This window comes from Mus musculus, chromosome 1 (assembly GCF_000001635.26).
Source record: "Mus musculus strain C57BL/6J chromosome 1, GRCm38.p6 C57BL/6J".
Taxonomy (NCBI): Eukaryota; Metazoa; Chordata; class Mammalia; order Rodentia; family Muridae; genus Mus; species Mus musculus.
The window spans coordinates 100,129,360-100,154,641 of NC_000067.6; the positions used below are offsets into that span (position 1 = coordinate 100,129,360).

The 25,282-nt window shown below is 39.0% G+C and overlaps 1 protein-coding gene across 2 annotated transcripts in view; it reads left to right on the forward strand.

Annotated features, from left to right (window-relative positions):
* Cntnap5b (contactin associated protein-like 5B) overlaps nt 1–25,282 on the forward strand; it is a 718,354-nt gene that overhangs the window by 357,114 nt on the left and 335,958 nt on the right. For both annotated transcript variants that reach the window (XM_006529594.4, NM_172851.3), the window contains exon 8: nt 11,815–12,079. In XM_006529594.4, the coding sequence (XP_006529657.1) occupies nt 11,815–12,079 (265 nt within the window). The remainder of the gene's footprint in view (nt 1–11,814; nt 12,080–25,282) is intronic.

Here is a 25,282-nt window from a genome sequence, read left to right on the forward strand (position 1 = left end):
CTTTACTTGTAGGGGGAGGGACTGATACTAAAATCTGGTTCCCTAATTGTTTCTTGTTTATGCCAATAAAGATGGCATAAGCTAATCGTGGGGTAAAGGTAAAGAAAAGGGATTTCTGGGCCCCAGGAGGAAGAGGCGGGAAAGAAATAGCTCTTTGGCCAGGCTTTGAGAGAGGAGCATGATGTCTGGGGGATACTAGAGCCGGTAGCGTCCTCTGCCACAGGCACAATTCTAATATAAGACAACTGATGAGTTTAGAGCAGTAGATTCTTCATCCAGCAGTTGTATTATCTGGCTGGTTTTAAAATACTAATATTGTCTGGTGTTTTCCATCTGCAGAGACTCAGTGAGCAAGATAAAGGGCATAACTTGTGTGGTTCTTACAGGATTGGCAAAGCTAGTTGCTGGTTAGTTGGTCAGTGTAGAGAGACTGCAGCTTCCTGATTTCATGGAAAAAACATGAGCTAGCCTTTTGGTGGAGGTGGGTGAGATGGCCTTTGCTGGTACCAGGCAAGAAACAAGCAGAGACTAGAGCGGCTTGACAAACTAGCTGTAGGGCCTGAGTGAGATGGCTATTGCTGGCACCAAGCAAGGAATAAGTGAGGATTCAAAATTACACACAACATTTACTGTGTTGTGACCCAATCAATAGACTGAACAAATGCCAAACATTTCAATGAAGCAGATCTTAGATTTTTCAACCTTCAAACTTACAAGCTACACAAAACTCTTTTCGTTGTAAAATTCTAAACTTTAGAGACTTTGTTTTTATCCTTTTAAAATTATGGTGTGTGTATGTGTGTGTTGAGATTTTAATATATTTACATTATTTTCCCCTTCTTTTTTCTGACTCCAAACCCTCCCATACACTTCTTTTTTTAAATTCATGTTCTTTTTAAATTAATTGTTGTAACACACACAAATACAAAAGTACAACAACCTGTTCAATCTCTATATTATATGTTTGCATGCTTTCAAGGTTGCCCATTTGTTATTGGACAACCAACTAATTGATAAGCTCCACCTTTGGGAAGACGGTTTTCTTCAACTTTCAGCATCCATTGTTTGTCTAGGTTTATTTGTACAGTGTTTATGTCTCATGATATTTCACCTGGCCACATTATTGTGACTATTGTTATTGCCTTGCTCACCTCCTGTTTGAGCAGTCATGTTGGTGAGACGTTACAAGTATAGCTTTGACATTTCTGTGAGACATAATGTTACAGCAAACTCTTGGTACTCTGGCTCTTATAACCTTTCTGCCCCTTCTTCCACAATGTTCCCTTTGCATTAGGTGCAGGAGTTGTACTGAAGATTTTATCCTTTAGGAGTCGGCTTCATAGTTCTGCATTTTGATTCGTTGATTTTTTTTCTATAAAGGTATCTGTCTCTTACAAAGAGGAGTTTCATTTGTGTGCCTTGAGAACTATATTTATCTGTAGATATAAGAACAAACATTTAGGATATAGGTAGTAATTGTGCACCTTATTAAAGTGCTAGTTTTAGGATCTTCTTCACAATCCACGACTTCATTAGGACTAAAGAGTTGGCTAGGATTTTAGTATCAGACATGATTCTGCTCTTATTGATTTGGTCTTAAGTCTAACTAGACATCTGTTGACTACCACCAAATTATGCTTTACATTAATGTACCCTTAGGGTTATTATGCCAAGCTGGTTGTTGATGGGATTCATGGGCATAATAGTTAAATAGGATTTCTGAGTGCTTGTTTTCTTTGGAAGATTACATGGCACTTTCTGGTACCATCAAAGTTATTTGCCAAGGAGGGGCTTTAGTTTAGTTTCAGCTTAGGAGTCCCTGAACCCTTTTCTAGAAGTGCATGGTATCTTTAGCAATAAGGGCTTAGTTTATACTTCAGAGCCCTTGTTTTAACACAATAGAGCAGAATAAGACAACTCAGTGGTTAACATTGGTGACTTGCCATGATCTTGATCCACCAAGGAGATAAGTTTCAAGGCATGTCTGAACAATATTATTTTAGGATTTTGGGTAGGTTACCTAATAAGAGAAGTTCCACTTTGAATATCGATAGTGCTCTGATCTGAGTCTTGGGCTGAATAAAAAGGAGAAAGTAAGTTGAACTCTACCATCCATCTGAGTCTGTTTCATGAATGTGAACTTAAAGTGACCATCTGCCTCAAGTTCTTGCCACCATGCTTACCACACCTGATAATATGTCTTTCCTGTCATGATGTATCATATACCCTTGAATGGCTAGATGGAATAAACTCTTTATCCTTTAAGTTGTTTGTTGACAGATGTTTGACCAAAGCAACAAGTAAAGTAAATAATACAAACAAGCAGGTTTAGCAATGAATGTGAAGGTGCTGTCAGTCTGAAAATCAAAGGAACTTCCTGCCACAACTATCAGTTGACTGTTTTGGTAGCTGCTCTGGTTGTCATCCTGAGTCCTCAATATTCAAATTGAACTGGACTGTAAGTTTGAAATCTCTAAGTAAAGGTGTCTTTTTGAACCTCTATTATTTTTGCATCTGTCTCCCTCTGATCTCCCAAGAACTACTCCTTCTACAAAGCTTCAAATTTTGGTTCCAGTGCAATGCTGGAGAAAAATTGTTGATATAAGCAATGATAATAATATCAGGCTATGGGGAAAATTAAAATTACGACCAACTCTTAGTCTCTCTATGGAACGTTTGTGACTTTATTTATTTCAAAAGTAAATGCCTGAATAGTTGGGATAGTCAATCATACACTGGGATGTATTTTTTCTTGAATATTTCAGAAATCCAAAGATGCAAATCGATATATAACATAATATACAGATACTTATACTACAAAAGTAGTGGAATTTTAAGCACAGGAAGGAATACAGGTGTCAGTGATAAAATATAAGCAATACATGGGATTCTTTCCCACAATAAACACCAATATAACATATAGACTTGATTCTAACTTACTTTTTATAATAAATTGTTTTGTTTACATCCTAAATGTAGTGCCTATTCCTGGTGCCCCTTCCAGTGTTCTTTACACCATGCCTTCCTCCTTCATCTCTGGGAGGGTGCTGCTGCCTGTTGAATTAAATTAATTATCTCCGCAGTACATTCACTACCCACCTCAATGGTTTAAGTTTCTGAATGAAAGATACACAAACACACATATTATATTTTAATATGCCTTGAACAACTCAATAGCTTGGCCACTGCCTAACCTTCATGTGGTTAATCTACCTCCCACCAATAATCCTGTTATTACTTATTAAATTTATATTCTATCTTGACTGCTCTTGACTGCACTTCAGTCCCTCCCCTAACTCTTACATAGTGATCCCCAACCTCAGTTCAGTGGTTGGCTCTGAGTATCTGCAATTGTCTTAGTCAGTTGCTTGTAGAACCTCTCAGAAGACAGCTATGCTAGGTTTCTGTCTACAAGTACAACATAATTTCAGTAATACTGTCAGGGTTTGTCACTGGTTTGCCTTTCCTTCAGTCTCTGCTATAATTTGTCCCTGCATTTATTTAGACAGGAACAATTCTGGGTCAAAAATCTTAATGGTAGTTTGTGACCCCATCCCTCCACTGGTGTTCCTATCTAAAGGTTGTCTTCAGGTTCCATCGCATCACTGTTGGACATTTTACTAACGTTGTGCCTATTGAGTTCTTTCACATCCCAGGTCTCAGGTGCTTTCTATAGGTTCTCGCCATCTCCCAGCCCCCATTCCCCCTCCTTCTCCTGACACTTTGGGTTTTCTTTTCTGTCTTCCCCATACCTGATCCTGCCTATCATTTCCCCTCCAACTCTTCTCTCCTACCCAGGTTCCTCCCTCCATCTGCCTCCCTTGATTATTTTGCTTGTGCTTCTGAGATTGAAGCATCCTCACTTGGGCCTTCCTTCATGTTAAACATTTTACCATCTGTTAGGTTGTATAATGAGTATTCTATATTTTTGGCTAAAATCTGGATATCAGTGAGGACATACCATGCATGTCTTTTTGGTCTGAATTACATCATTCAGGATAAAATTTTCTAGTTCCATCCATGTGCCTACAAAATTCATGATGTCTTCATTTTTCACAGCTTAATAGTATTCAACCTTGTCAATGAACAACATTTTCTGCATCCATTCTTTATTTGTAGAATATGTGGGTTGGTTCCTGTATCTGCCTATTACAAGGATGGATTCCATGATCACAGTGGATCAACTGTCATTGTTTTTATGGTGGAGCATTTTTTGGATATATACCCAGGAGCAGTATAGCTGTGCCTTCAGGTAGAACCATTTCCAATTTTTGGAGAAACTGTTAGATTGCTTTCAAGACTGGTTGTACCAGTTTGCATTCCTCCCAGAAATGGAGAAGTGCTCCTCTTTGTCCACATCCTTGCCAGTATGTGCTGTCACTAGAGGTTTTTATCTTAGTCATTCCGATTGGTATAAAGTGGAATCTCAGAGTTGTTTTTCTTTGAATTTCCCTGATGATTAAGGATGTTGAATATTTCTTTATATGCTTGTCGGCCATTCAAATCCCCCTGTTTAGAATTCAATGTTTAGCTCTGTATTCCATTTATTTGGTTTCTTGGAATCTAATGTCTTGAATTCTTTATATATTTTGGATATTTGCCCTCTATCAGATGTAGGGTCACTGAAGACCTTACCCCAATCTATTGGTTGCCATTTTGTCTGATTGATAGTGTCCTTTGTCTTGTAGAACTTTTTCTATTTCATGAGGTCCCATTTATCAATTATTGTTCTTAGAGCCTGAGTGAGCCGTTGGTATTCTTTTCAGGAAAATTTCCCATGTGCCAGTGTTTTCTATGCTATTTTCCACTTTATCTCCTATTTGATTCAATGTATCTGCTTTTATATTGAGGTCCTTGATCCACTTGGAGATTTATGCAAGATGATAAATCTGGATCAATTTTTATTCTTCAACATGTTGACTGTCAGTTTCACAAGCATGGTTTATTGAAGATGCTTTCGGTTCTCCCACTGTGTGGTTTTGCCTTCTTTGTCAAAGATCAAGTGTTCATAGATGTGTGGATTTATTTCGAGGTCTTTAGTTCTAATCCATTGATCAACCTGTCTGTCTCTGTACCAATACCATGTAGTTTTTATTATTATTACTATTACTCTGTAGTGCAGCTTGAGATCAGGGTTAATGACAGAGCTTCTGGCAAAAGTTCTTTTATGTTTGAGAATTGCTTTCACTATCCTGGGTTTTTTATTTTTCCATATGAAGATGAGAATTGGTCATCCATGTCTGTTAAAAAATTTGTTGGAATTTTGATAGGGATTGAATTGAATCTGTAGATTGCTTTTGGTAAGATATGGTCATTTGCTTTATGTTAAGAAGCTGAAATTATCACAGAGAAAGCAGTCTCCCTTGAGGAAATACCTCCATGAGATCCAGTTATAAGGAATGTTCTCGATTAGTGATCAAGAGGGAAGGGCCTAGTCCATTGTGGTTGATGCTACCCCTAGGCTGGTAGTATTGGGTTCTGTAAGAAAGTAATCTGAACAAGTTAGGGGAAGCAAGCCTGTAAGTAATATCCCTCCATGGTCTTTGCCTCAGCTTCTGCTTCCAGACCTGCTTGAGTTCCAGTCCTGACTTCCTTTAGTGGTAAACAGCAATGTGAAAGTGTAAGCTGAATATAGCCTTTCCTTCTCAAGAAATCCTGATTAAGACTAATTGGAACCAGTAGAGTGGGGTATTCCTGTGACAGCCTGACCATGTTTTAGGGAGGAGTGTGAAAGGACTTTTGAAATTTGGGCTAGAAGAGCCACTGGGTGTTAAGAGCAATATGGGATGTTCTGTAGGAGCTTGGAAGATAATATTGAGAACAGTGCAAATGATTGATTCCTGGCTTATGAAATTTCAGAGGGAATAGTAAAGATTCTTATCAGAGCATTGATGTTTTGATTGTGAAGTTTCTGTGGTTTTGGTTAGCTGGGGCTGAGGAATTAGCTGTGATTAACAAGATACTGGAACTATTAAAGCAAAACCTAGGCATTATTGGGACTACTGATGCAGGTTAGCTGGAACTAAGAAATTAGCGGTGGATCCTCCGGTAGTACTATGTCCAATTTTCTGAGGAACCGCCAGACGGGTTTCCAGAGTGGTTGTACAAGCCTGCAATCCCACCAACAATGGAGGAGTGTTCCTCTTTCTCCACATCCTCGCCAGCATCTGCTGTCACCTGAATTTTTGATCTTAGCCATTCTGACTGGTGTGAGGTGGAATCTCAGGGTTGTTTTGATTTGCATTTCCCTGATGATTAAGGATGTTGAACATTTTTTCAGGTGCTTCTCTGCCATTCGGTATTCCTCAGGTGAGAATTCTTTGTTCAGTTCTGAGCCCCATTTTTTAATGGGGTTATTTGCTTTTCTGAAGTCCACCTTCTTGAGCTCTTGACTCTAGCTGCATATGTATCAAAAGATGGCCTAGTCGGCCATCACTGGAAAGAGAGGCCCATTGGACACGCAAACTTTATATGCCCCAGAACAGGGGAACGCCAGGGCCAAAAAGGGGAAGTGGGCGGGTAGGGGAGTGGGGGTGGGTGGGTATGGGGGACTTTTGGTATAGCATTGGAAATGTAAATGAGCTAAATACCTAATTTAAAAAAAAAAAGAAAGAAAGCCATGTGCAAGCACCGAACTAAAAAAAAAAGAAAAAAAAAAAAAAGAAATTAGCGGTGATTAGAAGATACCAAGATGTCAATGTTTCAGATTTTCTTAGTAGGGGCAACAAAATATTCACAGGAGGAAATATGGGGAGAAAATGTAGAGAAGAGTCTAAAGAAAAGGCCATGCAGAGATTGCTACACATAGGGATCTATCCCATATACAGACACAAATCACAGACACTATTGCAGATGCCAAGAAGTGCTTGCTGACCGGAACCTGATATAGCTGTATCCTGAGAGGCTCTGCCAAAGCCAGACAAATACAGATGCAAATGCATGCAGCCAACCATTGGACTGAGCACAGGAACCACAATGGAGGAGTTAGGGAAAGGACTGAAGGAGCTAAAGAAGCTTGCAACTTTATAGGAAGAACAACAATATCAACCAACCAGAACCATCAGAGCTGCCAGGGATTAAACCACTAATCAAAGAGTACACATGGAGGGACCCATGGATCCAGCTACGTATGTAGCAGAGGATGGCCTTATCTGGCATCAATGAGAGGAGAGGTCATTAGTCTTATGAAGGCTTGATGCCTCAGTTTAGGGGAATGACATGGCAGTGAGGTGAGGTGGGAGTGGGTTAGTAGGTAGGGGAGCAGCCTCATAGAAGCAGGGAGAAGGGGGAGTGTGTGTGTGGAGGGAAAGCTAAGAAAGTGGATAACATTTGAAATGTAAATAAATTAAATATCCAATAAGAGAGAGAGAGACAGAGAGAGAGAGAGAAAGAGAGAGAGAGAGAGAGAGAGAGAGAGAGAGAGAGAGAGAGAGAGAGAGAGAGACTAGCATCATTAAGGTGAAAATTTTTTTCTTGGAAGTATTACTGAGAGCACAAAAAGGATGTGTTCCAGACAGAGCCAAAGTTGTACCTTGTGCTGCAGCTGGACTTGGTAATGTGTAAAGGGTCAGGTGGTGCTGGTTTTGTAGGTATGAAAGGCTCATGAGGAACAGCTAAGGTTTGGCAATGTCAGAGGCCAAGGAAAGCCATGGTGAAAATACAGCCTCAGTTGCAATTGGTGGCCCAGGACTGAAGGTGTCATGCCAAGGAGTTGAGGATTTGTACCTTAAAGAGAGCCTATGAGAGGCTGATGCTGAAGACTTGTAGCAGTGGAAGTCAGCAGTGTTTTGGGGTTGCCAGTACCACGAGATGACCACCAAGAACAGCAGCAGCAGTGAAGTACAGGCAGATGAAACGGAGAAGACATGGTGAGTGCTACTAATGGCAGAACTGGAAACATTACCCAAGCCCGTGCAGGAGCCGAGAAAATCATGAGTGAATCCCAGACATTGGACAGTTAGAGTTTAATTTTCCTTTTGATTATTCCCTCTTGAAAGAAGAAAGTATTTTGTAGAGCTCAGAGTTAAGAGACTTTTAATTGTAAAAAGAATTTGGATTTTAAAAAAGATTGGATATTCTAAAGGGATTGAAATTTTAATATGTAAGAATTTGTAAGATTGTGGGACTTTTAAAGTTATTTAGATCTCCAGGATGAATAGGGAAGAAAGGGTTGAGGCTTAATAATGATGTATTTGTGTGTGAAGTTGACAAGGGATCCATTTTACTGGTTTGTTTTGTATGCCAACTTGAAACAAGCTGGAGTTATCAGAGAGAAAGTAGCTTCAGTTGAGGAAATGCCTCCATGAGATCCTGATATAAGCCATTTTCTCAATTAGTGTTCAAGGGGGGAGGGCCTTGCTCATTATGGGTGATGACATGCCTATGCTGGTAGTCCTGGGTTCTATTAGAAAGCAAGCTGAGCAAGCCAGGGGAAGCAAGCCTGTAAGGAACATCCCTCCATGGCCTCTGCCTCTGCTCCTGCTTCCTGACCTGCTTGAATTCCAGGCCTAAGTTCCTTTGATGATGAACAGCAATGTGATAATGTAAGGTGAATAAACCCTTCCCTCCACAACTTGCTTCTTGGTCATGATGGTTTGTGCAGGAATAGAAACACTAAGAGTGGTATCTTCTATGCCTGACATTCTTTCTACTCTTTCCTAGCTTTTCCATATCCAGGTTTGCCACAGTTTATGATTTCTTTATTGTTTCTATTTTCATTTTTAGGTCCTGGACCATTCTGTTCAATTCCTTCATCTTTTTAATTATATTTTCCTATATTTTTGTAAGACATTTATTTGTTTTCTCTATATGGGCTTCTATATTTTTTCCTGTGTATTCCTGTATTTCTTTTTTCTTTGTTTCTAAATGTTTATATATTTATTTTTAAAATATTTTTATTAGGTATTTTCCTCATTTACATTTCCAATGCTATCTCAAAAGTCCCCCATACCCTCCCCCCCACTCCTCTACTCACCCACTCCCACCTTTGGCCCTGGCATTCCCATGTACTGGGGCATATAAAGTTTGCAAGTCCAATGGGCCTCTCTTTCCAGTGATGGCCGACTAGGCCATCTTTTGATACATATGCAGCTAGAGTCAAGAGCTCAGGGGTACTGGTTAGTTCATAATGTTGTTCCACCTATAGGGTTGCAGATCCCTTTAGCTCCTTGGGTCCTTTCTCTAGCTCCTCCATTGGGGGCCCTGTGATCCATCCAATAGCTGAATGTGAGCATCGCCTTCTGTGTTTGCTAGGCCCCAGCATAGTCTCACAAGAGAGAGCTCTATCTGGGTCTTTTCAGCAAAATCTTGCTGGTGTGTGCAATGGTGCCAGCGTTTGGAAGCTGATTATGGGTTGGATCCCCGGATATGGTGGTCTCTAGATGGTCAATCCTTTTGTCACAGCTCCAAACCTTTTCTCTGTAACTCCTTCCATGGGTGTTTTGTTCCCAATTGCTGAGTAAATAGTGGATTATTTCAAAATTTGTATTGTTACAAATTCACTTTGGACTGGTTATTTGTTTACATGAACATACAACAACCATAAACAAATGTAGTTGAGACCTGGGAATGTTTTATTTCTATGCTATGTAGGAGTCTGGAGTTATATGTTTGTGTGACTGTGCAGGTGGAAGCCATCACTCACTATGAACTTTCTGCTTCTGTTGCTTTTCACATTAAATTTTCAGACCAGGTGTCTCCTGGAACCTTGAATTTATCAATTTATTTAAACTGACTGCCTGGTCAGCAAACATCCAGAACACATCTGTATCTAGCTGCTTGTTTTGGGATTACAGCTGCACACTGCCACACAAGCACTTTTCTTTGGTTTCTGAGAATGTGTACCCAGGTCAGTATTCTGGCATAGCAAGTAGTTATTCACAGAATCCAATCCTTTGGATGTCTCTTCTGAAAAGTGGTGCTGTGGATTAGACTTTTGGCTTCCTGATCTGCACTAAGTATCTTGCCCTGACACTTGGACACTAGTGGAAACTGGTTGCAAGCAGCTGCCTGGCATATCCTGCTTCCCTGAGGAAGCCTCCCTTGTTTCTACCAGTGATGTTGGCATGGAAACAAGGGCTAGAGAAATTGAGCCCTGTCAGGCACAACTGCTGTTCAATGGTTATGGAAGGATGCATCTGTGGGGTAAGTGATTTGTGGCACTCATTGTTGTGGAGATTGGGTTTTAGAGACTAATGTACCTAGGTAGTTCAAATGAAGACATGCCATATTTGGATGTAGAGTTTGTTATATAAACACCTACAAAAGAATCCTTCTGTACCCTTCAAACAATAGTCCAGGCTTTCTTCTATACTCCTCTATAGAAAAGGCCAATAGTCTTATGGAAAACTTATTTTGTGGGTCATATATATACATATATATATATGTATATATATATATACACACATATATATGTATATATATATATGTGCATGGGTCTATATCTATATCTATATCTATATCTATATCTAACTATACATACAGGGGTCTAGTTCTTTTTTTTTTTGGTTTTTCAAGACAGGGTTTCTCTGTATAGCCCTGGCTGTCCTGGAACTCACTCTGTAGACCAGGATAGCCTTGAACTCAGAAATCTGCCTGCCTCTGCCTCACAAGTGCTGGAACTAAAGGCATGAGCCACCATGCCCAGCTAGGGGTCTATTTCTTACTGACTTATGCAAATAGTAATCTGATCACACCTTTCTTTATTTTAGTCAAACTGATTCTTTTTATTGTTGTCCCTTGCAGCCCAAGCTGGTCTCACAGTCAATAGTTAGCCAAGGGTGACCCTAAACTACTGATCCCTTTGCATCTACCTCCTGAGATCTAAATCACAGGTGTGCAATGCCATGCCTAGTTCATGTGCTCCTAAAGATATATTTATTTATTTTCAAGGCATTTTTATTAGATATTTTCTTCATTTACATTTCAAATGCTATCCCCAAAGCCCCCCATTATTAGTGGCTTTGTATATGCTAGGTGAATCCTCAACCACCTGAACTACATCCCCATCTAATATAAGATATTTTTAATATTCCTACAGGTTCAGCTTTGTCCTGCACTACTAATTGCCCATATTCTTACTAAATTTAAAATGTAGCCAACATCACCTTACTGCTGTCCTGTTTCTGTCTTCTGTCCTTGGTATTTATCATCTCTTCTAACTCCTTCCTTTTCTCTGTTGTCCCCCAGTGGTTCCATTGTGCTCATTTTCCCAAGGGTTTACAATGCATGTTTGCAGACAGTTACAATGGAAGCACATTCCTTCCTCTTTCTACCCCCCCCACTTCCATGAAGGTATTTTTTCCTTGGAAAATCAATCTCTCTCTCTCTCTCTCTCTCTCTCTCTCTCTCTCTCTCTCTCTCTCTCTCTCTCTCTCTCCCTCTCTTTCTCTCTCTATCTCTCTCTCTCCCCCCCCCCTCCATCCTTCTTGGAGAGACACAATCTATATCTCTATAGCACATTCCTTCTTGTAATAGTATTTTCCTATATGTATGGTTTTCAATGCTATTCTAGAGTTTAGAATAGAGTTTAAAGTAATTATTTTTATATCTTTAGTTTCCTAGAAGATGTAACTTTTCCTTGCCCTCTCCATAGAATCTCAGGCAGCCTTTTACAGATAACATTGTGATTTTAAGAAATGAACAGAATGAGTTGATCTGAGCAATGCTGACATATTTTTCCCCTTAAGATTGAGAAGCTAAATGTGGAATGATATTGAAATTAAGGATAGCGTGGTGTGGTTGTTTATACTGACTATTTGTCATATTGTCAAATTTTTAAAAATGGCTTTTTTTTTCTTTTTTATTGTTTTTCAGGGCAATGTCACCTTTTCCTGCTCAGAACCACAAATTGTACCTATCACATTTGTCAACTCCAGGAGCAGTTATTTGCTGCTACCTGGCACCCCCCAAATTGATGGTCTATCAGTGAGTTTCCAGTTTCGAACATGGAATGAGGATGGTCTGCTTCTGTCCACAGAGCTGTCTGAAGGCTCAGGAACCCTGCTGCTCATTCTGGAGGGCGGGACTCTGAGACTCCTGATTAAGAACGTGGCAGGACATGGAACTGAAAGCCTCACAGGTACAGAATTTGTTGATTTCTTCTGTAATCACCATCCCCTCTCCTCTCTTCACTTCTCCTCTCCTCTCCTCTCCTCTCCTTGCCCCATTCCTTCCTCTTCTCCCCTTCCCTTCCTGCTTCACTTCCCCATTCTCTTCTCCTTTCCTTTGTTTATAAATGTTACTTCACCTAAGCCAACCATGGTCAAGTTTCTCCCTAAAACATACCAAATCATACACAGGGATGAAGGATGGGCCAGTGCTAGAAAATGTAAATTCCTGTAAATTGAGGTGAGTTAATTACTTTGAGTTATAACATATTTCATGTTAATTATTATAAAACATGATCCATGATCCTCCTTATTTGGAGAACATAAATATGAGTGGTCGCGGTGCTGTTTCTCACTAATTAGTAAGATGTGTGAGCACAGATATTGGTAGGCCTTCAGTCACAAATGCAGTTTTACTACTTTACCATGATTACAGGTCCTGCTGGTCCTCTGCTCTAAAGAATCCAGGAGCTGCTTCTATTATTAAAACATGCCAGTCCATTAACACACATTTTCCATTGATAGGCTGGTAGGAGCTGCCAGGTTACCCAGTTATAAGGGAGAAAATAATTTTATTTCAGATATGTTTCTCAAATTCTAGATCAAGAGGAGAGAAGTTAAATGAGTAGCGAAACTGGCAACTCTTGGGTCAGAAAGCTAACCTATAGTCCTTTCCCCAAGAGGATTTTCCTACACTTCAGAAAATTCAAATCTCTTAATGTGTCTTTCAAATGGATTAAACCATGTGCTATAAAATTTTTACCAGGAAAGGTTGAGAAGGGGAAAAAAAGCCAAAATGAGCACTGTAGATTATCCTGATTTTAAATGTCTAAAAAACTTATTTTTAAAATAATTATGATCTTGCTGGCTTTATGAGAGGAATGTAATACATAAATAATTGGCAATTGTCTCAGTAACCTCTGTGTGTGTGTGTGTGTGTGTGTGTGTTTACTTAGGGTTTCCATTGCTGAGAAAAGACACCGTGACCAAGGCAACTCTTATAAGCGACAACATTTAATTGTGGCTGGATTAAAGGTTCAGAGCCATGGTAGGCAGTATAGAAGCATCCAGGCAGACATGGTGCTAGAGGAGGAGCTAGGAGTTATCTATCTTTATCTGAAGGCACTCAAGAGAAGATTGTCTTCCTGGCTGATAGTGGGAGAGTCACTTCCATACTGGGTGTAGTTTCCAGGTCCATGCCCTAAGTGATGTACTTCTTACAACTAGGCCATACCTCCTTATAGTTCCACTTCCCATGGCCCAGGCATATTCAACCCACCACAGTGTGTGTGTGTGTGTGTGTGTGTGTGTGTGTGTGTGTAACTATGCATGTGTGTTTATGTGTACATGTGGGTTGTACATGTGCATGTCTATATATTCCCAGGTCACATGTGCCTTTACATAAGTATAGGGGTCTGAGAGGAATATAAGGCACCTGCTTTATCTTCCTGCTTTATTCCTACAAGATATGATCTCTTACTATACTTGGAACTAAGGTGGCGGCCACCAAGAGCCAGGATCCTCTTGTTTCCACCTTTCATATAGTTAGGGTTATAGACTCCCATGTGGCCACAAATGGCTTTTGATGCACTGCACATTGTTTATCAGGTCCTCATGCTTGCTCAGCCTTTTTATCTAATGAGCCATATCTTCAGAAAGCTTTAAGGGCCAACAAGTTTCCCTGCGATATGTAATGTTTCTTCTAAAACTGAGTGTGACCCTCTTTATTGATTGTTCAGATTTCAGAAAGCTACCTGTGACCAGTTCAGTGTTTCTCATATTGCTATCTTAGAAGGAAGTTGATTCTTGGGGAAAGGATAGCACAGATCTATCTTCTACCTTTCTATATGCAACATTTCCTGTACAAGGACACTGCAGTTCCAAGATATTTGGGGCCTTTTACACTGAAACTGCGAGAAATGTTTGCAAAGAAAATACATTTCTCACTTAGAAGGAATCTGAGTTCCATTGCTCTGGGTGCTGGGATTTAATAAATATCAATACGGTAATAATATCAAGACTGCTTTGATTTTTTTCTTTGTTTCTTTTCTTGAAAGACTCATAGATTCGAGTACTAAGAAAGAAAAGATCCTCATTTCTCTATCAAAGATTTGAAGCAGGATTCATTGAATATTGTACATGGCCTGATGCTCAGGCTAGACATTATTATAAGGATATAAACAAATATCATCACGCTTCATGATAGGATCATATTAAGACTTGAACACCTAGAAAAGAAAAGACAAAATACAATTAAGATGGTGAGCTAAAGGAACCACGATGTCATTCACCCTAAGAACTTTCATTTAGATTTCAATATGAAACTTTTGGATGATTTCTAGCAAAATGTGGCAGAGTTCTGGCCCATTTTTCCCCAACTCCTTGTCTAAAGGGCTTTAAGGATTAGTGATTCCAGACCATAGTGTTGATGGCTCACAGTTTCTTTTCTGTTAGTGTGATAAAATACCCCAATAAAAACAATGTAGGGAGGAATGCTTACTTTGTCTAACAGTTTCAGGGTACATGTCCTTCATGGTGAAAAATGGAATTGCATGGTCCCATGGGATACACTGTTAGAACAGTTTTCTTTTATATAGTTCAAGATCCTAAGCTGAAGAATGATGTCACCCACAGTGTGAGGATCTTCCTACCTAATCAATTTAACCTATCATAGGTATACACAAAGGTTAACCCTACCAAGAATTCCCTCACAGATTGGCATGGAAATTTGCCTCTGAAGGGATTTCAGATCCCATCAAGCTTACACTTATTACCATAGAGTTGCTCTTCATGAAAGAAGGCAGTGAAATCAACCAGAGAAAGGACACAGCCATGTTTAGACTTGATTTTTTTTTCTACTTTCAGTTCCTTAAATAACAGATGTAAAGAAGTCCTTAATTGATGTGAAAATTCGGTGGACTAACTCTGATGGGATAATAAGAAATGTGCTGCTTAGCATCTAAAGTTGTGTCTTTTGCTCCAAAATGTTTTTCTCAGTAGGCTTTTTCTGGAGAGTGGTGGACTTTACACAAGATGGCAGGAGGGTCTAGTTTTGTTTCTTTGTTTCTTTTTTGTTTTCTTTTTTTGTTTTTTGCTTTCGATTGGTTTGGTCTCCTTTTTACAGACATCTGGCCTACATTAAGTGAGTTTGCTTAAGAGTCATAACATATACATATTAATATATCATACATTTGTGGGAATTTTGTATATGACATGTTATGCATCATGTATGTAGTGTGGACTTCATGTGGACTTCATGGGAAGACATTAAGCATCTTCTATTGCCCTCCACCTTAGTTTTGTTTGTATTTTTATTTTTTGTTTGTTTGTTTTGGGGGGTTTTGGTTTTATTTTATTTTTGATGTAGAATATCTAATTTAACCTGGAGCTCCTGGGTTGGCTACAGTATCCAATGAACCCCAGGGCCCACCTGTCTCCATCTCTCAGTACTGGTATTATAGGCTTGGGCTGCCAAGTTTATGTTTTATATGTGTTTTAGAACTTTGTATTCAAGTATTTATATCTTAATAACAGGCACATTACCCACTGATCCATCAACAGGCCCTTTTTGATGTTCCATGGTGGGATTATTATCCATGACAAGGACTAAGGTGACATGGCATCTACCTCAGGAAGGGCAAACCTTCTTCTAGAGATTTTGCCCCTTACTACACAGCCCTTTCTATGGAAGAAACCTATACCTGTGGCCATAATCTAAAACTCAGAAACAATATAGATACATAGGACAGACTCAACGCATCACAGTCCAGAGTCAGTTTAGCTGAGTTCCTTTTGGAACTGCAAAGTCCATTTAGGTAAATCTCATATGTGTAAAAGAGTTATGGTATTCTTGCTTTCTGTATTTCTTTTCTTTTTTATATATGTTTTTATTTTTTATTTTTTTATTTATTTATTTTTTGTGGCAGGCAGTTAATCATCTCTACCTCAAGAAAAATGTCCCAGGAAAGTATCAAGAGAAAGAGTCATTTTGAAGCATTTTGGACAGTTAGTAATGGATATTAAACTTAAGTGGAGCAGGGATCTGGGATGAGCTGTAGAGAAGACTTCGGGGTGAAATTTACCAAAATGCATTACACACACATATACAATCCTCAATAGATAAAGTATATTATATTTAGAAAATAAAGCGAGTTTAAAATTACCAGTCACATGCCATCAATCACTATAGACTTTTCTGAAGTATTATTTACTTCCTGGATTATGCCCTCTTATCAAACTTCTCACCAGGAAAAGTGAGCAGGAGCTTCAACAAGAACAGGGAGAGACTGTGGTCTACTTCAGGGCTGCAGGCTTCCAAGGCAGTTGGTCTTGGTTGCTGCAGGCTCAGGGGTCAGCCTTCTTGAAACTCGACTTCTGTCAGTCTTATCAGCTCCTTCCACTGCTCCCTTCACGTGGAATGGGAACGTGGAAGTCTCATTTTACAAGCTTCCCAGTTGAGATTTATTTGGGAAAAGGACACTTGCATGCTGGTTCTTCTTCCCCCAACTCCCATAGACTGCCAGGCACTGTGAAGGCCCTGGGCCCTGATGTCCTGAGATTTTAGCACTTGTTCTTCCTGGAACACTTATCATTGTCTTTTATTTCTTTTTCTTCTCTTCTACCTTCTCCTTTCCTCCTCTACTCTCTACTGCTCTATTCTTTCTTTCTCCCCTATCTTCTCTTTCTTCCCTTTCCTCCCTCTTTCCCCCTCCATTCCTTTCTTCTTTCCTTCCTTCTTCTCTTTCATCCTATTTCTCCTCCCCTTCCCTCTCCTTTCTTCCTCCCTACCTCCATCTCTCCTTTCTTCTTGGTTTGTTGTCTTTCATTTGTTTTTCAAGATTTCTATCAAGATCTTGTGATATAGCCCATCCACTCTTTAATTATAAATTTTTTTGCCTCATTCTTCTGAGTGCTGGGGTTATAGAATGAATGGCAATGTTAGTCTAAGATTCTATCATTTTAATCCTTGTGTGTGTGATTTCATGGTATGGTCTTTGTGTGTTCATGTGTGAAGCACTCAGGTATGGGTGTAAAATGGTGTATATGTGGAAGTCAGAGCACTATTGAGTTTCAGCCCACAATGTGACATTTTTCAGACACCATGCCAGTCAAGCTAGCACATAAGCTTCAAGGAATTTTCTCATTCCCTTCAATTGTGTTACAGAGTGTTAGGGTTACTGACAGTGCTGGCACATCTGATTTATGAGGCCTCTGGGGCTCTGAAATCAGATCCTCACACATTGTTGTGATTTTATATATTATGCCATCTCTTCAGGACCATATTCTATTTTTAAGGATATTTTAGTAGCCCTCAAAGTAATGCTTAGAATGGATTATATTATTGTAAAAGTCTATATTAGTACTAAGAAAACAGAATATTTCATAAAAGTAAAATAATATCCTTGCTTCATGTCATAAACAAGATTTTGAATGTCATATAAAACATTAAGTAATAGGGAAAGAAAAATTGTTCTGCTATGCTTTCCTTCAAAATGGTGGGTAATTCGTGTGATTTTTACTTTTTTTTTATGGGAAAACTTCAGGCAATAAGAAAAGAAAGTATGAAAAAGGAAGTTTAAAAAGGAACGTGTGAAACTCCAGTTTTCAAAATAACTTTTATTGTAGTACTTTTCCCTCTCCTCTGAAGACAGAGTTAAGAGCTAGAGAGCATGCCTTTTTGTCCAGGGGATTAGTGAACAGAGCTCTGCTTGGCTGAATTCCTATTCTGTAGACACCTATGTCCTCTGTCACTAAAAGAAAGTATGTCCTAGATTTACAGATACTTTAGTCAATCCTCCATACAAGTCCTCAAAGAGAAAAGGTCAACCCTGCCCTTTGGTATTTTTAAGGTTGGCAAATCAACCATTGTCTTTTGAAGATGGGCCAATTTGACTTGATGAGATATACTAGGAGTAGGTTGTCTTTTTTTTTTTATTAGGTATTTATTTCATTTAAATTTGCAATGCTATCCCAAAAGTCCCCCACCCACCCACTCACACTTCTTGGCCCTGGCATTCCCCTGTACTGAGGCATATAAAGTTTGGCACGACCAATGGGTCTCTCTTTTCACTGATGGCCAATTAGGCCATCTTCTGATACATATGCAGCTAGAGACATGAGCTCCGGGGGGCGGGGGGGACTGGTTAGTTCATACTGTTGTTCCACCTATAGGGTTGCAGATCCCTTTAGCTCCTTGGGTACTTTCTCTAGCTCCCCATTGGGGGCCCTGTGATCCATCCAATAGCTGACTGTGAGCATCCACTTCTGTGTTTGCGAGGTCCCGGCATAGTCTCACAAGAGACAGCTATATCTGGGTCCTTTCAGCAAAATCTTGCTAGTGTATGCAATGGTGTCAGTGTTTGGAAGCTGATTATGGGATGTATCCCTGGATATGGCAGTCTCTAGATGGTCCATCCTTTTGTTTCAGCTCCAAACTTTGTCTCTGTAACTCCTTCCATGCGTGTTTTGATCCCAATTCTAAGAAGGGGCAAAGTGTCCACACTTTGGTCTTCGTTCTTCTTGAGTTTCATGTGCTTTGCAAATTGTATCTTATATCTTGGGTATTCTAAGTTTCTGGGCTAATATCCATTTATCAGTGAGTAAATATCATGTGAGTTCTTTTGTGATTGCGTTACCTCACTCAGTATGTTGCCCTCCAGGTCCATCCATTTGCCTAGGAGTTTCATAAATTCATTCTTTATAATAGCTGAGTAGTCCTCCATTGTGTAAATATAGCACATTTTCTGTATCTATTCCTCTGTTGAGGGGCATCTGGGTTTTTAAGGAAATACAAAATCTCTCATCTATAAGCAAGGTTGTAACATCTTCATAGACCCTGATTAGACCTCTGTCTTATTTTCTGTATATATGAGATAGGATCAGCTCCTTCAAGTCCATTTATTATCACAGTTCAGATATTCTCCATGATTTAGAAGTCACTTACCAATATAAGCATACTTACACATTCAAGCACATACAATATTTTTGTGTGATTTATTGTACATACAGAAATTTGGATATTGACTCAATTTTCGAGTGTTGTATTAATGGTCTGGTTCCTACAGAGAGTGTTATCAAGAAGTATTAGAACTTGGAAGAGCTAAGATTTCATGTTTCTCATATAAAACACGCTATTATAAAGTGTAGAATGAGGAAATGGATCCTTGCAAATTAGATAACGTGTTTTTTTTTAACAGAGGTGATTGTATTTATCAGAGAGGGCATATCTTTACATTTTGATCATCCATAGAGAATTAGGAGACTTATCTTAATATGAGTATTTTTCTGACAATCTTCAAATAGTTAGCTTTATGCATGTCAGAATATATTTGTACACAGATCAAGTGTCAGTGATGAAGTGCAACTTGCGTATTGAAATGGTCTCAGGCTTGAACATAATTTTAGCATGCAGAAATTAGGACAGTATGCTTAGGTCTACACTAGAAAATTAGCACTGTCACATTCAACTTAAGTTATTCAATCAGACACTAATGATGACAGCACCAGATGCCACCCTGTAATATGCTGACCAAAGGCCTCCAGATCCATGGTGGCTTCTAAGAAACCTTGAGACTGTATGGGCAATGCAGGCAGAAAGTTTGCTGGTGACAGTTGGCACTGGAATTTTAGCTGCTTGAATCCTCCATCAATCAAGAAGTATTTGGAGGAGGCAGGATGTGGTCCTATGGATGCCAAGGGAAACAAAGAAACATTATTCATACTCTGACACACAGTCATTTTTTTTTAACTAGAAACAGGAGGTGTACACAGACAAATTGTTAATTAAGACCACAAGGTTATAAACAACATAACCCAAATGAATGGATCAGACTGTAAATACAGATATTTATATGAAATTGCTGAGGAGTGGTGTATTCAAACGAAACACTTTGTTTGCCTTATGCGTTTGCTTCTCTGATTATATCTTAAATTGTTTATTGGTTTGTAATGACACTCCCCATCATAAAATTTTCATATAATTCATGTATGTATTTTTATAATGTGTACCCTATTGTTCTCTTTTCTTCCTTCCAGTCCAACTGCTCTTGTTTTTCTTTCCAAATGATTCTATTCCCATGTTCTCTTTTTAAGTGGACCAGTAAGTTTAATGAGAATTACATATAGGAACATGTGTCAGGGGTTATTTACAACAGCATGAGCAACTTACCAGTGAGGACACAACTGGAAAAACAAAAGTCTCCTCCCCTCACCTGCCACTGTTAACTGCCTAGAATCCAATTGCAGCTCCATGACAGAATATTGATAGGCTCAATCTAGAATAGGTCTGGGGCAGGTTGACATGGTTGTTTTACTATTCATCTATGAGCACATGTGATTACCTGCATATTTTTAACTTATTAAAGTTAGTAAAACATTAATTTATCAGCTTTAATCTTCTTTGTGTCATTTAAGTGGCTACATTCTAAAATCAAAAGATGCCTTCCCCCTGTTCATACAGTTTATAAGAGGATTCATGCAAAGCAAATAGGCGGGGAAAGTGGGGGATAGATGAAGACAATGGAGTAACCAGAAAGAGTATAAACTAGGCAAAAAATGATTTGTCAGTGGTCAGTTCAGTGCTCTACATGGAAATCTTAGTGTACTGATGTTATATCATAGGAATCTCATGCAGTGATGAGAATTGGGAAATAAGAGACAGATTGCAACTTGTCTCAAATTAAGGAAAAAAAAATGGACCTGTAACTCAAGCAAGCGGTTTCATTCTTTGGCTTCACAATACACCTCAGGGCATGTGCACTGAATTCATTACATGCTTTCTCCTTGACTAGATCAAATGAGACATGTCTGTAATTCAAGAACTGACAGTCAGAAGTAGGAAGATCATGAGAGAGAGGCTGGCCTAGGTAACAGTACAAACTTATCTAAAAGACAAGGGCTAGAATACAGCTTAGTGGTGTTAGACTAGAATTGATTTGCAGGTACTATGTCCCAACTTTGATCCACAGCCACATTCAAAATTAAAAATATATCTTCATGTTCTTGAAGTAACTGGGTGGTTTGTAAGAGAATGAGAGAATGCTAATAATGCAAGAAGTAGGACAAAGAGAGTGATGATCATGGATCCTTGCTCTGGCAATTAGAAGAAAAGCATCAGTGGTGCTGGGAAGGACTTCTCAGGTAAAGAGGAGGACCTAGATATTTGAGGTCTTGACATTGATACCTAGATATAGATAACAGGTGATATCATAGATATTAGGTGAGCTATCACAACTATTCTACATCGGCAAGAATGCAGAGGAGGCAAAGAAGGAAGAGGAAGAGGAAAATAAAGATGAAGACAAAGAGAAAGACAAAGTGAAAGAGATAAGGGACCCCAGAGAATTCGAGGATTCCCAGAGAGTGCTAACCATTCATCTAGCAGAATCAAGCAGTGAGCAGAAGATTCAGTAATAGAGCCTGTCTAAAAGATTAAGCATGATCTTATCTATTTTATAATCTGTTTCAGGAGTTTAGTTTTGAGGTCCTCTCCTCTTCTTCCCTCCCCTCCCCTCCCCTTTTCTTCCCTCCTCTCCTCTCTTCCCCCTCCTTCCCTCATATACCCCCACCTCCTCCTTTTTCTTCAAGTAGAATACTCTCAAGTGTTGTCATGTTTCCTTGGAAAACAGAGTCAGGCTCACAGTCTCTGTCTCTCTCTATCTCCATTTCTGTTTCCAATATCCCTTTTATATAAATGCCAAGCTGAATTCTAGAGCATAGAAGAAGCAGAGAGGGAAAAGTTAAGAAGTTATCTTATTTCAAGTGAATTTGTTTCTTTTTTTGTATTAGATACTTTCTTTATTTACATTTCAAATGTTATCTCCTTTCCTGATTTCTCCTCTGAAACCCCATAACCACTCTCGCCTCCCATGCTCACCAACCCACTCCTGCTTCCTGGCCCTGGCATTCCCCTACACTGGGGCATAGAGTCTTTATAGGACCAGGGGCCTCTCCTCCCACTGATGACCAACTAGGCCATCCTCTGCTACTTATGAAGCTGGAGCCATGGGTCCTTCCATGTGTACTCTTTGGCTGGTGGTTAAGTCCTTGTGAGCTCTGCGGGTACTGGTTGTTTCATATTGTTGTTCCTCATATGGGGTTGCAAACCCCTTCATTCAGCTCCTTGGGTCTTTTCTCTAGCTCTTCCATTTGGGGACCCTGTTCTCAGTTAAATGGTTAGCTGAGTGCATCCACTTCAGTATTTGTCAGGTACTGATAAGAGTCTCTCAGGAGCTGCATATGTACCAAAAGATGGCCTAGGCGGCCATCACTGGAAAGAGGCCCATTGGACATGCAAACTTTATATGCCCCAGTACAGAGGAACGCTAGAGCCAAAAAGTGGGAGTGGGTGGGTAGGGGAGTCGGGGGAGGGGTATGGGGGACTTTTGAGATAGCATTGGAAATGTAAATGAGGAAAATACCTAATTAAAAAAAATTAGAAAAAAGAAAAAAAGTCTCTTAGGAGAGAGCTCCTGTCAACAAGCACTTGTTGGCATTCACAATAATGTATGGGTGTGAGGACTGTATATGGGATAGATCCCCAGGGGAATCAGTTTCTGCATGGTCTTTCCTTCAGTCTCTGTGCCACAGTTTGTCTCTGCAACATCTCTCATGGGTATTTTCTTCCACCTTCTAAGAAGGACCAAAATAACCACAGTTTGTTCTTCCTTTTTCTTGAGCTTCAAGTGCTCTGTGAATTGTATCTTGGGAATTCTGAGCTTCTGGACTAATATCCACTTACCAGTGAGTGAATACCATGTGTGTTCTTTTGTGATTGGGTTACCACACTCAGGATGAAATTTTTTACTTCCATCCATTTGCCTAAAAATTTCATAAATTCATTGTTTTTAATAGCTGAGTAGCACTCCATTGTGTAAAAGTACCACATTTTCTGTATCTATTCCTTTGTTGAAGAACATCTGAGTTTTTCCAGATTCTAGGTATTAGAAATAAGGCTTCTATGAACATAGCAGAGCATGTGTCCTAATTACATGCTGGAACATCTTCTGGGTATAAACCCAGGAATGGTAGTACTATGTCCAATTTTCTGAGGAATCACTAAACTGACTTCCAGAGTGGTTGTACCAATTTGCAATCCCACCAACAATGGAGGACTTTTCCTCTTTTTCCACATCTTCACCAGCATCTGCTATCCCTTGAGTTTTTGATCTTAGCCATTTTGACTGGTATCATGATGTTGAATCTCAGGGTTCTTTTGATTTTCATTTTCCTGATGACTAAGGATATTGAACGTTTCTTTTTTCTTTTTTCCTTTCCTTTTCTTTTCTTTTCTTTTCTCTTCTTTTCTTTTCTTTTCTTTTTTTTTAGAATCTTTCAGCTTTATTGGAGTTAGTTACAGGACAATAGGAAAGGACTTGTTGACCAGATCACAAGAGACTTTTAGGTGCATTTTAGCCATTCGGTATTCCTCAGTTGAGAGTTCTTTATTTAGCTATGTACCCCACTTTTTAATAGGGTTATTTGGTTTTCTCTGAAGTTTAAATTCTTGAGTTCTTTATATATATATTGGATATGAGCCCTCTATCAGATATAGGGTTGGTAAGATTATTTCCTAATCTGCTGGTTGCCTTTTTGTCCTATTGAGAGTACCCTTTGCCTTACAGAAGTTTTATAATTTTATTAGGTCATATTTTCCAATTCTTGATATTAGAGCATAAGCTATTGGTGTTCTGTTCAAGAAAATTTCCCCTATGCCCATGTGCTCAAGACTCTTCCTCATTTTCTTTTCTGTTAGTTTTAGTATATTTGGTTTTATGTGGAGGTCCTTGTTCCATTTGGACTTGAGCTTTGTACAATGAAATAAGAATGGAACAACATGCATTTTTCTACATGCTAACAGCCAGTTGAACCAGTACCATTTGTTGAAAATGCTGTCCTTTTTTCCACTGGATGGTTTTAGCTCCTTTGTCAAAGATCAAGGGACCATAGGTGTGTGGGTTCATTTCTGAGTCATCAATGGTATTCCATTGATCTACTTGCCTGTCACTGCATCAATACCTGTAGGGTTTTTGGTTTTTTTTTTTTTTTTTTTTTTTTCACAATTGCTCTGTAGTATAGCTAAAAGTCAGGAATAGTGAGTCTACCAGTAGTTCTTTTACTGTTTAGAATAGTTCTCAATATCCTAGGTTTTTTTGTTAATACATATTGATTTGCAAATTGTTCTTTCTAACTCCATGATGAATTGAGGTGGAATTATGAAGGGGATTGCATTGAATCTGTAGATTTCTTTAAGCAAGGTGACCATTTTTACCACATTAAACCTGCCAATCCATGAGCGTGGAAGATCTTTCCATCTTCTGAGATCTTTGATTTCTTTCTTCAGAGACTTGAAGTTCTTGTCATATATATCTGTCACTTGCTTGGTTAGGGTCATACCAAGGTATTTTATATTATTTGTGACTATTGTGAAGGGTGTTGTTTTCCTAATTTCTTTCTCAGCCTATTTATCTTCCTGTAGAGAAAGGCCACTGATTTCTTTGAGTTATTTTTAAATCCAGCTACTTCACTGAGGTTGTTTATCAGGTTTAGGAATTCTCTAGTGGAATTTATGGGGTCACTTATATATACTATCATATCATCTGCAAATAGTGATATTTTGGCTTCTTCTTTTCCAATTTATATCACTTTGACCTCATTTTGTTGTCTAATTGCTCTGTCTAGGATTTCAACTACTATATTGAATAGGTAGGGAGAGAGTAGGCTACTGGTTTGTTGTATATTGCTTGTACTATGTTTAGGTATGGGCTTTGAATTCCTGATATTTACATGACTTTTATCATGAAGGGGTGTTGGATTTTGTCAAATGCATTCTCAGAATCTAATGAAATGATCATACGGTTTTTTTTCTTTGAGTTTGTTTATCTAGTAGATTATGTTGATGTATTTCCATATATGGAACCATCACTGCGTTCCTGGGATGAAGCCTACTTAATCATGATGGATGTTCATTTTGTTGTGTTCTTGGATTCAGTTTGGGAAAATTTTATTGAGCATTTTTACATCAATATTCATAATGGAAATTAATCTGAAGTTCTCTTTATTCAGTGAGTCTTTGTGTGACTTAGGTATCTGTCTAATTGTGACTTCACAGAATGAATTATACAGAGTTCCTTCTATTTTTATTTTGTGGAATTGTTCGAAGAGTATTGCTATTAGGT